This window comes from Phaseolus vulgaris, chromosome 8 (genome assembly GCF_000499845.2).
Source record: "Phaseolus vulgaris cultivar G19833 chromosome 8, P. vulgaris v2.0, whole genome shotgun sequence".
NCBI classification, from domain to species: domain Eukaryota; kingdom Viridiplantae; phylum Streptophyta; class Magnoliopsida; order Fabales; family Fabaceae; genus Phaseolus; species Phaseolus vulgaris.
The window spans coordinates 50,475,256-50,488,895 of record NC_023752.2 but is presented as its reverse complement, the minus strand read 5'-3'; the positions used below and the strand labels follow the sequence as shown (position 1 = coordinate 50,488,895).

General features: G+C 40.5%; 1 protein-coding gene across 1 annotated transcript; it reads left to right on the top strand.

The window, feature by feature from the left end:
* Positions 1-450: 450 nt before the first annotated feature.
* Positions 451-7,067, top strand: LOC137825789 (phosphoribosylaminoimidazole-succinocarboxamide synthase, chloroplastic). The gene is made up of 12 exons (XM_068631580.1): positions 451-862; positions 946-1,047; positions 1,862-1,991; positions 2,786-2,878; positions 2,954-3,042; positions 3,506-3,586; positions 5,269-5,358; positions 5,457-5,546; positions 5,788-5,838; positions 5,920-5,966; positions 6,704-6,761; positions 6,836-7,067. Exons 1-12 carry the CDS (start codon positions 545-547, stop codon positions 6,893-6,895), a joined length of 1,209 nt encoding a protein of 402 aa, XP_068487681.1. The 5' UTR covers positions 451-544; the 3' UTR covers positions 6,896-7,067.
* The last annotated feature ends 6,573 nt before the right edge of the window (positions 7,068-13,640 follow it).

The following is a 13,640-nucleotide window of genomic DNA, read 5'->3' as shown; positions in this document are numbered from 1 at the left end:
ACCACTAATATTAGTGTAATGATAAGTTAATAATCAACCATACAACAATATAATTAAATACACTAGTTTATAATTTTTCAAAATTTCTCCATTTTTTTTTCTTCATATAAGATAACATTTTAGTAAAAAAAAATATAATTATAATATAGAGCAATTCATATTATAAAAGTCTAATTTTATAACCATCACCAATACTAATTTCTCTACAACCAAATCACCAATACTAATATTATGAATATTTAATTTTGCCTTACTTTTTAGAAGAAAAAAAAAACACCTATATGACATATCCTTTTATTATTTTTTTAATATTTTTCTATTATTCTCCTATTGCTTTGATTTGTATGTTTTAATTTTTAATTTCTGTCTCATAACTTTTACCGTCCATTTAGTTTGCCTTTAGCTATATTATGTAGTATGTTGCATATTATTTCAACATTATTTCAACATTCAATTGTATTATAAGTCAAGTTGTTTTTTAACCCTTCGCAAAACGCAACCATCGTCAACACAGTAAGAGAAGCAGCTTCAGTTTCAGTAAACAATGGGCGATTTTACGGTTGCGTTAAACCCTTCCCAAACCTTGGGCGCCGAGATTCTACCACCCGTCAATCGCACTTACGCGGCGGCGCGTGGGCCCGTAACCAAAATCGCTTTCAAACCGCACGGATTTCGAGCAATCCGCGCCTCGGTAATGCCGAGAGAAGGCCAGCAACAACCGTCTCTGGGAGACTCTCTCGTGAACAGTCCGCACAGAAACGACGTCGTTGATGTTATCAGAAGAAGCGGACTCTCTAACTGCCTCTCCGAAACTAACCTCCACAACACCGTTCCCGGTCTCGTGTCCAAAACCCGCGGCAAAGTGTGCCATCTTTGAAGCCGTTATTTATTTATTCGTCGTTATGTGTCCTTTGAATTGAAAAATTGTTTGTTGTGTGTTGGAAGGTAAGAGATATTTACGACGCTGGGGATTACCTCGTTTTGGTGACCACTGATCGGCAGAGTGCGTTTGATAGGATTCTTGCTTCCATTCCTTTCAAAGGCCAGGTGTGTGATTCATTCGGCTTTTGAATGGTTACGAATTCTTTTCTAATTGGAGTTAGGATACTGCAATGATTAGTTAAAATGCTATTGTAGTTTATTATGTCTACAAACACTCGTGGTAAATTTGAAAACATTAGACTTTATTTAGTTTACTTTTTTTCGAAAACTTGTCAGTACCATGAGCTCATTTTAATTGTTTGTTCGTTTGAACACGTTGCTGTTAAAATTTTATCTTCTTAGTATTTGAAGAAAACAATATAAGGGGATGAGAAAACATTTACCTGATTCTGTTTTTAGATTTTTAGCACACCTGTTTTTGAAATAATTTTCTTAAAAACTTTATAGATTTTGTATGACAAGGGAATCGGACAAACTGTATTTCTCTCTCTAAATTTTAGAAATGTGTATCGTGTGTTGTGCTATAGGCATGTCATGTTTTGAAAATTTTAAGTTTGCCATACTCCTGCCATGCATGTGTCATGTATAACTAACTGTATACAGTATTCGTGTCCCGTGTCATATTGTGTTATCCATGCTTTGTAGCAGATAATGTAGAAGAAAGCACAATTTTTATTATGAGAGGAATAACCATTATCTTTTCAGGGTACTTGTATTTGCTTTTTTGGCTCTTAACATGACACTTTGTGGACTTAAGGGAAAGGAGATGATCTAGATCCTTAAACTAATTGTTTTGATGGAGAAGTTGTATTGTAGATGAATAAGAGGATACGTGGAAAATTATTTTTTAGCTGGTGGAGCGGTGGTTACTGAACACTTGGCATTCAATAACCTGATCATTTTCCCCTCCCAATTGCAGGTTCTGAATGAGACAAGTTTGTGGTGGTTTGAAAGAACTAAGCAGATAGTTTCTAATGCAGTTGTATCGGCTCCGGACAAAAATGTTACAATAGCTAAGAAATGCTCAGTTTTCCCTGTTGAGTTTGTTGGTGAGTAATTTGCTGATCCAAACAATTTTTGTTGGCTTATTGGATGACTTCATTAATCACCTTTAGCTTCTGACACTATAACATGAAAGAGTGTTATCATGTAATTGCAGTTTTTCTTTTTCCATTTTATTTTGTAATACCATATCATGTGATTTCCTATGTAAGAATAGATGAGAACGAGTTAATTTTATTGGAGCAAGTGGGGATCAGAGCTATCTTATGTTATGATACGTCTGAACTTAAATACTGAATTCTCACATAATTGAATTCCTTATCGGAAATGCAAATACTATTATGAGAAGTGGTGAAAATAACAAAGATGGTTGGGCTTTTCAGGTTAATTATTACTTTCACATCTTATTAAATGCTTTGATAGGTACTATGATTGTTGATTAATTGGCATATTACACTGGAGTCACTTAAACAGATATTTTTTCTGCAAGGGAGATGTTTTTTAATGTACGATGTAGAAGAGAAGTCCTTTTGCGATAAAAGCTAACTAGGGAAAATAATAGATATTGTGGATACATCCTTGGCAGCATTTTGTTTAATTATTTTGAAATTTGGAAGAGAATCCATAAATTTACTTGAGTAATTGAGATAAAATGATTGCAGTTCCCTGTTCATGATTATCTAAATTTATTTTGGGTTTTTGCGGAAGATCGACATATTGTCCTGTGCCTTTGAAATTTAATTTTATTGTATTTGTGAAGTTTGTAAAATATTTAAATCTTTTAAAAATGGAAGGTTCGGATTCTAACATCCATCTGTTGACACGTGTTACTGGCTTGTAGCAAGAGGATTTGTCACTGGAAGTACTGATACATCTCTATGGACAGTCTACAATAAGGGTGCTCGGAACTATTGTGGAAATGTCCTCCCAGATGGTGGGATTTCTCATTCGTGTCTCATTCTTAAAATATATTTGTCCCTATATTTATTAAGACATTAACACATGACAGGAATGGTAAAAAATCAGAAGCTGTCTGAAAATATACTCACTCCAACAACCAAGGCTGCAGATCATGATGTTCCTGTCACTCCGGATGAGGTATGATGCCTAGTTTTATCACTTGCAACCAGCATATTCAGTATGGTTGAAGTTACAGCGAATGATCCTGTTATAATATTGTCTTGCGTTATCAATTAGCTCCTGGCCCCCTTATAAAAGAGGATGCTTGTGTTAAGTCATCAATGATGTTTCTTTTCAGTTTGCTTTATATTGCAGTTTTTATGTCATTATTTCTGTGAAAATATCATCCAAGATCTGTGAAGAAATGAGCAAAATTATGATTGTAGATTTTCTTGTTAAAGGTGGAGTAGTGGACTAACCTGGTACGTTGGTAAAAGGAAACATGAATAAAAGCCTAGGGTATCCCCATGATTATTAATAGAATATTCTTGTTCTTGGAGTTACTGAGGTGTGATGATGGAGTGGCACCAAAATGACTATCTTTGGACAACAGTGTTTTATCTCAGATTTTTACTTCTTCTATGATGCATCTCCCTTGCAGATTATAGAAAGGGGACTGATGACTCGAGCTGATTATGAAGAAGTGAGTGAAAAAGCATTATCCTTGTTTGAATATGGACAGGTAATAAGCTACGCTTGCTAAGTCATTTTTTAATTTGGGAAATAAAGGACACAATGAAGTGCCTTCTCACTGTAACTGCTAAGATCACACTTGTGAAATATGACATATTTTTTCTTTTGCACAAAAGAAGAAATAAATTTTAAATAATATGATAATATATGTAATTAACATTATCTTTTTTATTTGGGTTAGCTTAGATGGATAATGTATCAGCAACTCATTTGCAAACTGGAAAAAGATGAAAATAGTATGGGTGAATTTTTTTATGATGTCTGTTCTATAGTTAGGGTATACTTTTAGGAATCAATATGTGTAATGTAAAAACTGTTCTTCTCTGGAAGAGAGTCCATGATACTCAATGATGTACATATTCACATATTTTCTTTCAAGTTAGTTAGTTACACATTTTTTTAGTATGATATTGAATGGTTCAAATACCAAGATGTCTTTGCTTATTCTGTAGTTATTTCTATATTGTTTTTCATATATTTGGTTCTGTCAGATAAACCGTATTTAGTGGAATAATTAGTTAGTTAGGGAGTGAGGAGCTGAAATAATTAGAAAATGATGCCATTTTGCCTATAAATAAGAAAAAAAGTTGAGAGGCAGAGACATCTTGTGAATTGTAAAGTTCAGATTGTTGGGGGAGAGTTCAGCCCTCTTGAAAGTCCTTGGTCGGAATCATTTGTACTCTTTTCTGTTAATAAGAAACCTTTCTTTCTATAATTTTGATCCATAGTATACTAATGTTATATATTTTACATGAAAGGACCATAATTTCGGAAAGGTTATTTTTTGGTTTTAAAAGTAAAATGGTGAAAGGAGAGTCCCATTATCCCAGTGCTTTCTTAAGCCTTTTTAGATCTTTAGGAAGCACACAGGGTATGGGATGCACCATTCGTGAAATTATAGAGTATATTGTATGCACTATTTAGCAGTATGTTGAATTAGCTTGGTCTGTCCCCATGTTCTCTCATTTTTGTCTCTGCCATGCATAGTAGAGAAGAAATAGAAGTTAGGAACAGATCATCATTCCTTAATTATAAAATAGATGGCTTTGTTCTCAAACTCTGTAAGTATGGGAAATGTGTCTCTGTAAACGTTTAATAAACAGGCATTACTCAACTTGTATTCATCATTTAATGAAGGAACTTTGCTGTAGGCAAGTTGTCAATTCAAAAATTTGCATAAGTACGACCAACTTGCTCCAAACTTTATGTTATCCTGATGTCAAATCACTTATAAATACATTACTCAATCACTGAAGTCATCATCAGAAATCCAACAGCAGTAATATCAATTCAGTTATATTCGTCAGTGAAATATCTTAGAAATGCTGCTCTAGTGATCCGTTTGTTGCAACTTCAAGAGCTGTAGCCCACTCAACTTCCTTGTATTTCTACGAATCTCATCTCTTGCTTACAAATTTCATTTTTCCACTGTAATGGATGGAGATTTGTATGTAAATCATCACTGACTAGTGACCAAATTTTGATTATATGATTTATTCATCGAAGGGGCCTAGTGTTCTCTAATAATTTTATTTGATAACCTTCCTAGGAATATGGGTGATTGATCCATTATTGGTTGCTTGATCCTGTGTGCACAATCTATATTTCTACTCCTGTTAAATTATTTTTCCATTTGCTTCGTTTCACTTTTCCATTTGATTGACTTTGCAGCAAGTGGCTTCAGAACATGGCCTCATATTGGTAGACACTAAGTATGAGTTTGGGAAGGCAAATGATGGTTCAATTATGTTGATCGATGAGGTGCAATGCTATCCCTGATGGATAATGCGTATTGAACTCTCACATGCATTCACATAATAAGTATACAAATTTGATAAAATTCTCTTTCCAAACTCCAGGTCCATACTCCTGATTCAAGTAGATATTGGATTGCCAATTCTTACCTGGAGCGCTTTCAAAATGGTCTCGAGCCTGAAAATATTGACAAGGTATTTTATGTGTATCACCTCATTACGTGAGTTGTTTTTCTTTCTAGTGTATAGATGTAATGCATGTTTGGTGTAGATTCTTTTTCGGAAAATATTTGCTTATTTTCAAGCTCACTCAAGAATCAAAATAAGCTGAACCAAACATGCGCTTAGTGAATGCATTGCCTTCCATCTGTTAACCTTTTTTCTATGAAATATAGATAGTCAGCAATTCCCTAATATTTAAGAATCCAATTTTTAGGAGTTCTTGAGGCTGTGGTTTAAAAGTCACTGCAACCCGTATGAAGATGAGGTATTTACATTTTATACTGTTAATGGATTAACTTGTAAGCTGTAAAGATTGCATCACATCACACTGGTGAATTTTATTTAGGTCCTTCCTGATGCTCCCGAAGATCTTGTTTGTGAGTTATCCTGGCGGTATGTCTTCTGGCGCTAGTTCCTTTTACACTTGATATATTTTGCACTGAAGCTTACTTCTAGAAATGAACCTGAAGTAGTTGTGCTCTGAATTTTCTTTCTAAGACCGTAAGTGTCAGATTTGTAATGTACAAATTTGAATGGAAGAACTGTGCTGTGTATTGTCCTCTTTTTCTTTTATTTTTTTTCTTAAATTAAACAAGTTCAATTTGGTGCATAAGGGATGCTCAATAATGAAGAAATGAATAAACCACAAGGAAAAAAAATCCACCATTCATTCATTTAAGAGCTGCCAAAGCTCTTCGATGCCAAAAACACTAGTAGTTGATGCCCCTGTGGATACTTGCTTTAAAGTGATGCTTTTATGTTATTTATTTTCAGTAACATGCAAGGTTTTTCTTTAACTTTTCATTCTGAATAATTTATAAGAGGTTTAGATTTATTTGTTTAAATGTTAAATAGGAGATCCCCCTCTCTCGGCACGACATATTGTCGCCTTAGGTGATAAAAGGAAAACATTACATTGTTTAAGAAATTTTCTGACTGTTCCTTGCTAATATGCATTAAAATGGATACAGTGATCATCAGTTTTCAGTTTTCCACTTTCATGACATGTATATACTATTCATTCTTGTTTGTATAGATCTGCCTTCTGTTAATCAACTTGTGCTTGATTTGGTTACATTATTTTCATTGCTTTCATTTAAGTGAACATCATACTATTTTCTGCTGGACAGATACATTTTCTTGTACGAGACTATAACCAAATCAAAGTTTGAGATTCCATCGACCGAGGTAATCCATAAATATCTATTTTTTAAATTATATTATCTAATGCAATCGACACTAATACACTTTTCTTCTTCCAGGAGCCTATACATGACCGAATTTCTCGAAATGTTGCATCTGCACTGTCATCTTTAAAGTAGCTTGGGAATTTTTGGGCCCTATTCTTGCTCGTGTTGTAATCTCTTACTGTAATATACATTAAAACTTAAACTAATGGAGAACTTCTCCAAACAATTTTTTTTCTAAAGTAATTTAAACTAGAAAGAGATAACAATTTTCAATGCTCTATGAATACTTTCTAGATTGTCACGACATCCTTGCAGTTTCCTTTTCTAAGAAACAAAAAAAGAATAAAGGGCTGCTTCCGAAACCAGAAACCAATGTATTTTTCTGTCTTGTATGTTTTCCTCGTGACAACAGTATGAGAAGTAAACGAGGAGGTCGAGAACCGAGACTACGAAGGAAATGTGAAGAACAAGTAAACGAGGTAATCGAAGAGCAGTACAACCGACAGGAAGGAAGAAAGCGAATCCTCTCAATAGTTCTCCAGGCCCCAACCCTCACACCAGAACAATTGTCGTCTGGGGCCGAGGGACATTGAGTTTCAAACGCTAGTAGATGATATCAACCCGAAACATGGCAAGTAAAAGGATATCTGAAGCTGACCAGACCGTGTTGTTATTATCTCAGCAGAGAGAGATGGTTGAGCTGAGAAGGAGGAACGAAGAATTGAGTAGGAAGAACGAGCAAGAGATCGAAGTTTTCTGCAGGGAGAACGAAGACATGAAGAAGTTGATGGAAGGAGGATTGTCCATCATGCCGACCAATCTTGTCGGTAAGTCAGTCACCTCCCCTCCCAACCCGAAGCCGATGGAGGAAACTAAGGACAGGGCCCCCACTTAGGAGATTGACGGGGAGTCTTGCCCCAACAAGTTAGTCTGCACGACCGGTACAGTGGATTCTATGCGCCGACACCTGTTCACCGATTTCATCACTGGGGTCCCACTGCTAGACAAGTGGAAGGGCTTCAACAGGGATCGCTACGACGGGACGACCGACCTAGATGAGCACATTGAAGCTTACACCACACACATGAGCTTGTATACTGCTGAGATGCAGTCATGTGTCAAGTGTTCCCCACATCTCTGAAGGGAGGAACTCTCAGCTAGTTCACGAAGCTCCCTCCCTTCTCCACCGATGGCTTCGCGACGCTGATGTCTAAGTTTGAGACACAGTTTGCCACAAGCCGCCTGCACTACCTGACCTCCATCGCCCTGGTTGGCATCCGCCAGGAGAAGGGAGAGTCTTTGAGAACCTTCGTTGACAGGTTCAACAAAGTAGCGATGAGCATTCAGAATATCAACCTGGACGTAGCCATGCATCACATGTTGACAGCTCAACGCCTAGGATTGTTTGCTGACAGCCGATCGAAAGCTTGGATGAGCTCAAGAAGAGGGTCGCCAAGTATATGCAAATGGCGGAACTGAGGGAGTTCCGCAACTAGGTCTGTACGAAGGCTAGCGGAGAGAAGGGGAAGGACGAGAAGGAGTGCCAAGGTTGATCAGCCAACCGAGGAGATAGAAGGAGGTATAGACGGGGCAACCGATTTTCAAGGTACACCCCCTAACAACTGATAGGAGGAGGATCCTGGACGAGGTTCTCAGTGCTAAGTTGATCCATCCGCCCAAGAAGGCATCAAGCCCCGAAAATGTCGATCGGAGGAAGCGATGTCGATATCACCAAAATAGTGGGCATTCCACTGAGGAATGCCAAGCCCTTAAGGACAAGATTGAAGAGCTTATCTAGGTTGGGCATCTGCAACGTTTCGTCCAGGGCACTCGAGGCTCGAGACAGTGCTCCAGGTGGGACGAGCCCACCAACCGGAGAAGCTGCTCCCCTCAGAGGGCCAAATACGACCACCGACCAGAGCGTCGACCAAGAAGAGACGATTGCCCGCGTAGAGATGATCCCCCTCGGGAAAACGAAAGAAGTCATCAACACCATCGTCGGAGGGTTCGCCGACGGTGGAAGCTTTAACAGTGCTCGGAAGAAGGACCTCAGGGTCGTGCACCAGGTGAATGCGGTGTCATTCCGACCAAGAATGTCACCCATCACTTTCACGGATGATGATTTCAAGGGTGTCGATTATCAACTGGATGACCCGATAGGTATCGGTTGATATAGACCAGTTCACCATCATGAAAACGTTGGCGGACCAAGGAAGTAGGCATCCTCTACTGGAAAACCTTCAAGGCCATGATTGATGTGAGTTGAGTTTTAGATGTTTTCATTTAAGTGACACTTCTTTAAGATTAAGATTTTAGGAGTTAATGATGATGACCTTAGGAAAATTCCCACTGGACACTAACTTAACCAAGTGGTTAAAGTAGGTGTGAAGGTGCATTTCACAAAGGCAAAGATAAAAGACATTGTATAGTGAAAATGAATGCAATTGGCAAACTAAAGAAGAAAACTAGGAAACATAGAGGAAATGGAAGAGAAAACTTATGAAGATGGTGGTGGGTGGTCACGCCACTTGATGGGTGGAAACCACCAAGATAAGTGTTAGGCCGCCATTTGAGAGTTTCATTCTCTTCAAGATAAGACCAAAAGGAAGAGGACATAATACTCACTCAAGCTCTCACAATATTTGTGTAGAGTAATTATTCAATTTCAACATGTAAAATACAATGGATAGGCCTCCTATTTATAGGTGAAAAAATGGGAGCCTTGGAAAACAAGCAAGAGGATAGGATGGGAAAAGGGAAAAAATGGGCAGCCTTACAGTTTGACTTAGTTAAAATGTCTTCCTAAAGGACTAGGAACAAGCTAAAATGATACCTACACCCCTATTATGCTAAAGACACCTTATTCTAGCATATCTTTGTTATTTGGACCCCTAAAGTGAGACCAAATTATTTACAACTTGTTTTATTCTTTAAGAAGACCAGCAGGAAGAACATTAGATGCTCAGGTTTGTGTCCATTTCTTCCTCTGATGAGGTCTGCTAAATCCTTGGTGAGCTATTCACTTGATTGTTGAGATGACTTCTCATAGTGTGTATCCTTGGTCATCTCTTTGTTGGCTTGGTTTGCATCAATGAGGATACCAAAAGCAGAGATGGTATCGTATGATGACCACATTGTCATCTTCTCGGGTGAGAAGGTCGGTACTAAAGGCTACATTGAGCTTTATACCACCTTTGACGAGGGGAAAAACAGCAAGACTATCCGGATCAGATACTTGGTGATTGACGTTAGCACCTCGTATAACATTCTCCTCGAACGGTCGTCCATCAACCGTCTGATGGCGATCGTCTCGACACCCCACCTTGCAATGAAGTTCTCTTCAGCGTCAGGGGACATCCTCACGGTGCATGTGGATCAGAAGGTTTCCCAAGAGTGTTATGCTGAGAGTCTTAGAGTGGAGTCGATACGTAGAGAATGGTCCCACAAGTGCAAAACCCCTCGAGGACAAAAATCTCCTCACAGGGAAGACTAGCCTGCACTCATGGAGCATACGGTCGCCATGGTGGATCTTGATCCCCAAACGAATGATGATAGGCTGGAGTTCCAGGGAGGAACTGTGTCGAGTGCCTCTTCTTAACGAAGAGCATAGTACCTGTGTCGGCATGACCATAACAGCTGTCGAGGCTGAACTGATGCACGCCACACTGAAGAAGAATGTAGACCTTTTCGCGTGGACGACATCTGACATACCGGGAGTGAGCCTGGACTTCATGACGCACAAGCTTTTGGTATTCAAGGAAGTGCGCTTGGCAGCGTAGAAAAAGAGAAACCATGGTGATGAAAAGAGACTCACAGCCAAGGAAGAAACCAAGAAGCTCCTCGTTATACACGACATGGTTGGCCAACATGGTGATGGTCACCAAGCCAAACAACAAATGGAAAATGTGTGTGGATTACACAAACCTGAACAAGGCCTGTCCAAAGGACTCGTATCCACTCCCAAACATTGATCGACTGGTAGATAGGGCGGTCGACCATAAAATCCTTAGTTTCCTGGATGCTTACGCTGGGTACAACTAGATCTGCATGCACCTTTGGGACAAGGAGAAAATCGTCTTTGTGATAGACGACTCCAACTACTACTGCAGGGTAATGCCGTTCGGGCTAAAGAATGCTGGAGCGACCTATAAGCGGCTCATGGATAAGATCTTCAGGGGTCTTATCGGTCGGTGCATAGAGGTTTACGTGGAGGACATCGTGGTGAAGTCCGACTCTTTTGAGCAACACGTCAAAGACGTAGAAGAGGTCTTTGAAACCCTCGCACGAATATGACGCTTAACCCCGAGAAGTGCATGTTCGGGGTTGAGGGACGAAAAATCATGGATGCTAACCCACCCGGGGATCGAGGCCAACCCAGATAAGTGTCGAGCGATTGTCGAGATGCGAAGTCCTCAAAACATAAAGGAGGTCCAGCAGCTGATGGGACGTCTCATCGCCCTCTCCAGGTTCGTCCCTCGATTGGCTGAGAAGACCAAGCTAATGGTGCAACTGCTCTGCAAGGCGTCCAAGTTCAGTTGGGACGAGAAGTGCGAAGAGATCTTCCAACAGCTGAAGAACTTCTTGTCATCCCCAGCGACCATTTAGAAGCCGATACCTAACCAACCCATTCTGGTATACTATTCGGTCTCTGAGGAAGCAGTCAGCGCAACATTTGTTCAAGAGGTGGAGAATGAAGAGCGCCTGGTATACTTCATCAGTCGAACGCTCCATGCAGCCAAGACAAGGTACCGGATGATAGAGAAGGTGACCCTCGCCTTAGTCTTGACGGCCAAGCAGATGCAACCATACGTCCAGAACCACTCCATCACGGTAAGAACCAACTATCCCATTTTTAAAATTTTATCTAAGCCCGACCTTGTAGGACAAATGATCGGGTGGTCAATTGAGCTGATGGAGTTCGACATCCGATACGAGCCGAGAGGCACCAAAAATCCAAATTCTTGGCCGACTTCTCCGCCCTCACACCTCCCCTACCCTCTCGGTTGAATGGACGTTGTATTTGGACGACTCCTCAAATAAACCACGTGTGGAGCTGGAGTCGTCCTAGAAGGGCTCGATGATCTCCTCTTGGAGCAAGCCCTCCAGTTCGGATTCAATGTCACTAACAATCATACTGAGTATGAAGCTCTTTTGGCCGGGCTGAATCTGGCATACGACATGGGAGCCCGTGAGGTAGTCTGCAAGAGCGACTCCGAAGTCATGATTGGACAAGTTAAGGGTGACTTTGAAGTTAAGGAACCTTTGCTCCAAAAGTACTATCACACAATCTGCAACAATATGACTCGGTTCAAGAAGGCAACGTTAGAGCACATACGCCGCCAGGAGAACAAGCGCGCTGATGCACTCTCTCGGCTACCAACATCGAAGAAAAATAGCTACCATAAGTCGGTCGTCCAGATCTGGCCGAGACAACCTAGTGTGGCAGAGGTCGAATGCCTAACGGTCACCAACACCAAGATTGAGACTTGGATGACCCCGACCGTCTAATAACTTGAACACGGTACGTGTAAGCCGGAGGACGCGAAAGCCATGAGGCAACAATGTTCAAAGTACATCATGATCAACCCAAATTTGTACTGAAGGGGCTACACAACACCGCTGTTAAAGTGTATCACTAATGATTAGGGCGAGTATGTCCTCAAAGAAATCCACGAAGGGGTATGCGACAGCCATTCGGGCACTCGGACAATGGTTGCGAAAGTCCTCAGGGTTTGTTATTATTGGCCGACCCTCCAGGGAGATTGCGCAGAATATGTGAAAAAATGTGTCAAGTGTCAGGAGTTCGACCCCTTATATCACCTAAAGCCAGAAGATTTGTATAACATGACATCCCCATGGTCGTTCGCCATTTGGTGGATGAACATCATCGGTCCCTTTGCCCAGGAAAGAGACATACAAAGCTCCTTCTGGTTGGAGTAGACTACTTCACCAAGTGGATCGAAGTCGAGCCACTCGCGTCCATGTTTGCCAAAAATGTAGAAAATTTCGTATGGCGAAGTATTGTCTGTCGATTCGACATGCCGCACATAATAATAACAGACAATGGCCGAAAATTCATCGATCGGGGACTCCAATCCTTCTACAACGACCTCTACATCAAATCCATCACAACCTCGGTTGAACACCCTCAAACCAACGGGCAGGCCGAAGCTGCAAACAGGGTCATCCTGAATGAGCTAAAGAAGCGACTCAACAAAACAAAAGGCCGATGGACCAACGAATAGTTAGAGGTCCTGTGGGTGTACCGTTGCACCCCCTAGTTGTCTACTCAAGGGACACCATACAACCTAACGTACGACATCGATGCGATGATCCCAGTCGAAGTAGGCGAGCCTACTGTCTGAAGGGAGATGTTTGATCTGACCCTGAACGAAGAAAGTCTCTCGGTCAACTTAGATTTGGTCAACGAGCTCCACAGCAAGAGCAAGATTCAAGAGACAACATGCAAACTTCAGGCAACAAGGTGCTACAACACAAAAGTCCGGCCGAGGAGCTTTCAGAAAGGAGATCTCGTTTGGAGAATGAGGAGTGACACAAGGAAGAGTGAAGGAAAGTTTTTGTCCAACTGGGAGGGACCCTTTCGGGTTCGAGAAGTTGCAGATGGGGGGCATATCACCTAGAGTGGTTATCGGACATAATTGTACCGAGGACGTGGAATGCCACGCACCTCAAATTTTATTACAATTGATTAATAAAGTTTATGCACTCTTTCCTTGCCTAACCATTTTTCCATGAGGAGGGTTTTCGGTTGGGAAGGTTTTAACGAGGCGATTCTCTTCAAATAGATGCTAATCTAAGTTCCCGCATCTCAACCTTGGATCAGTCTAGATGAAGCCTCAATAGGCATACCCTGTTG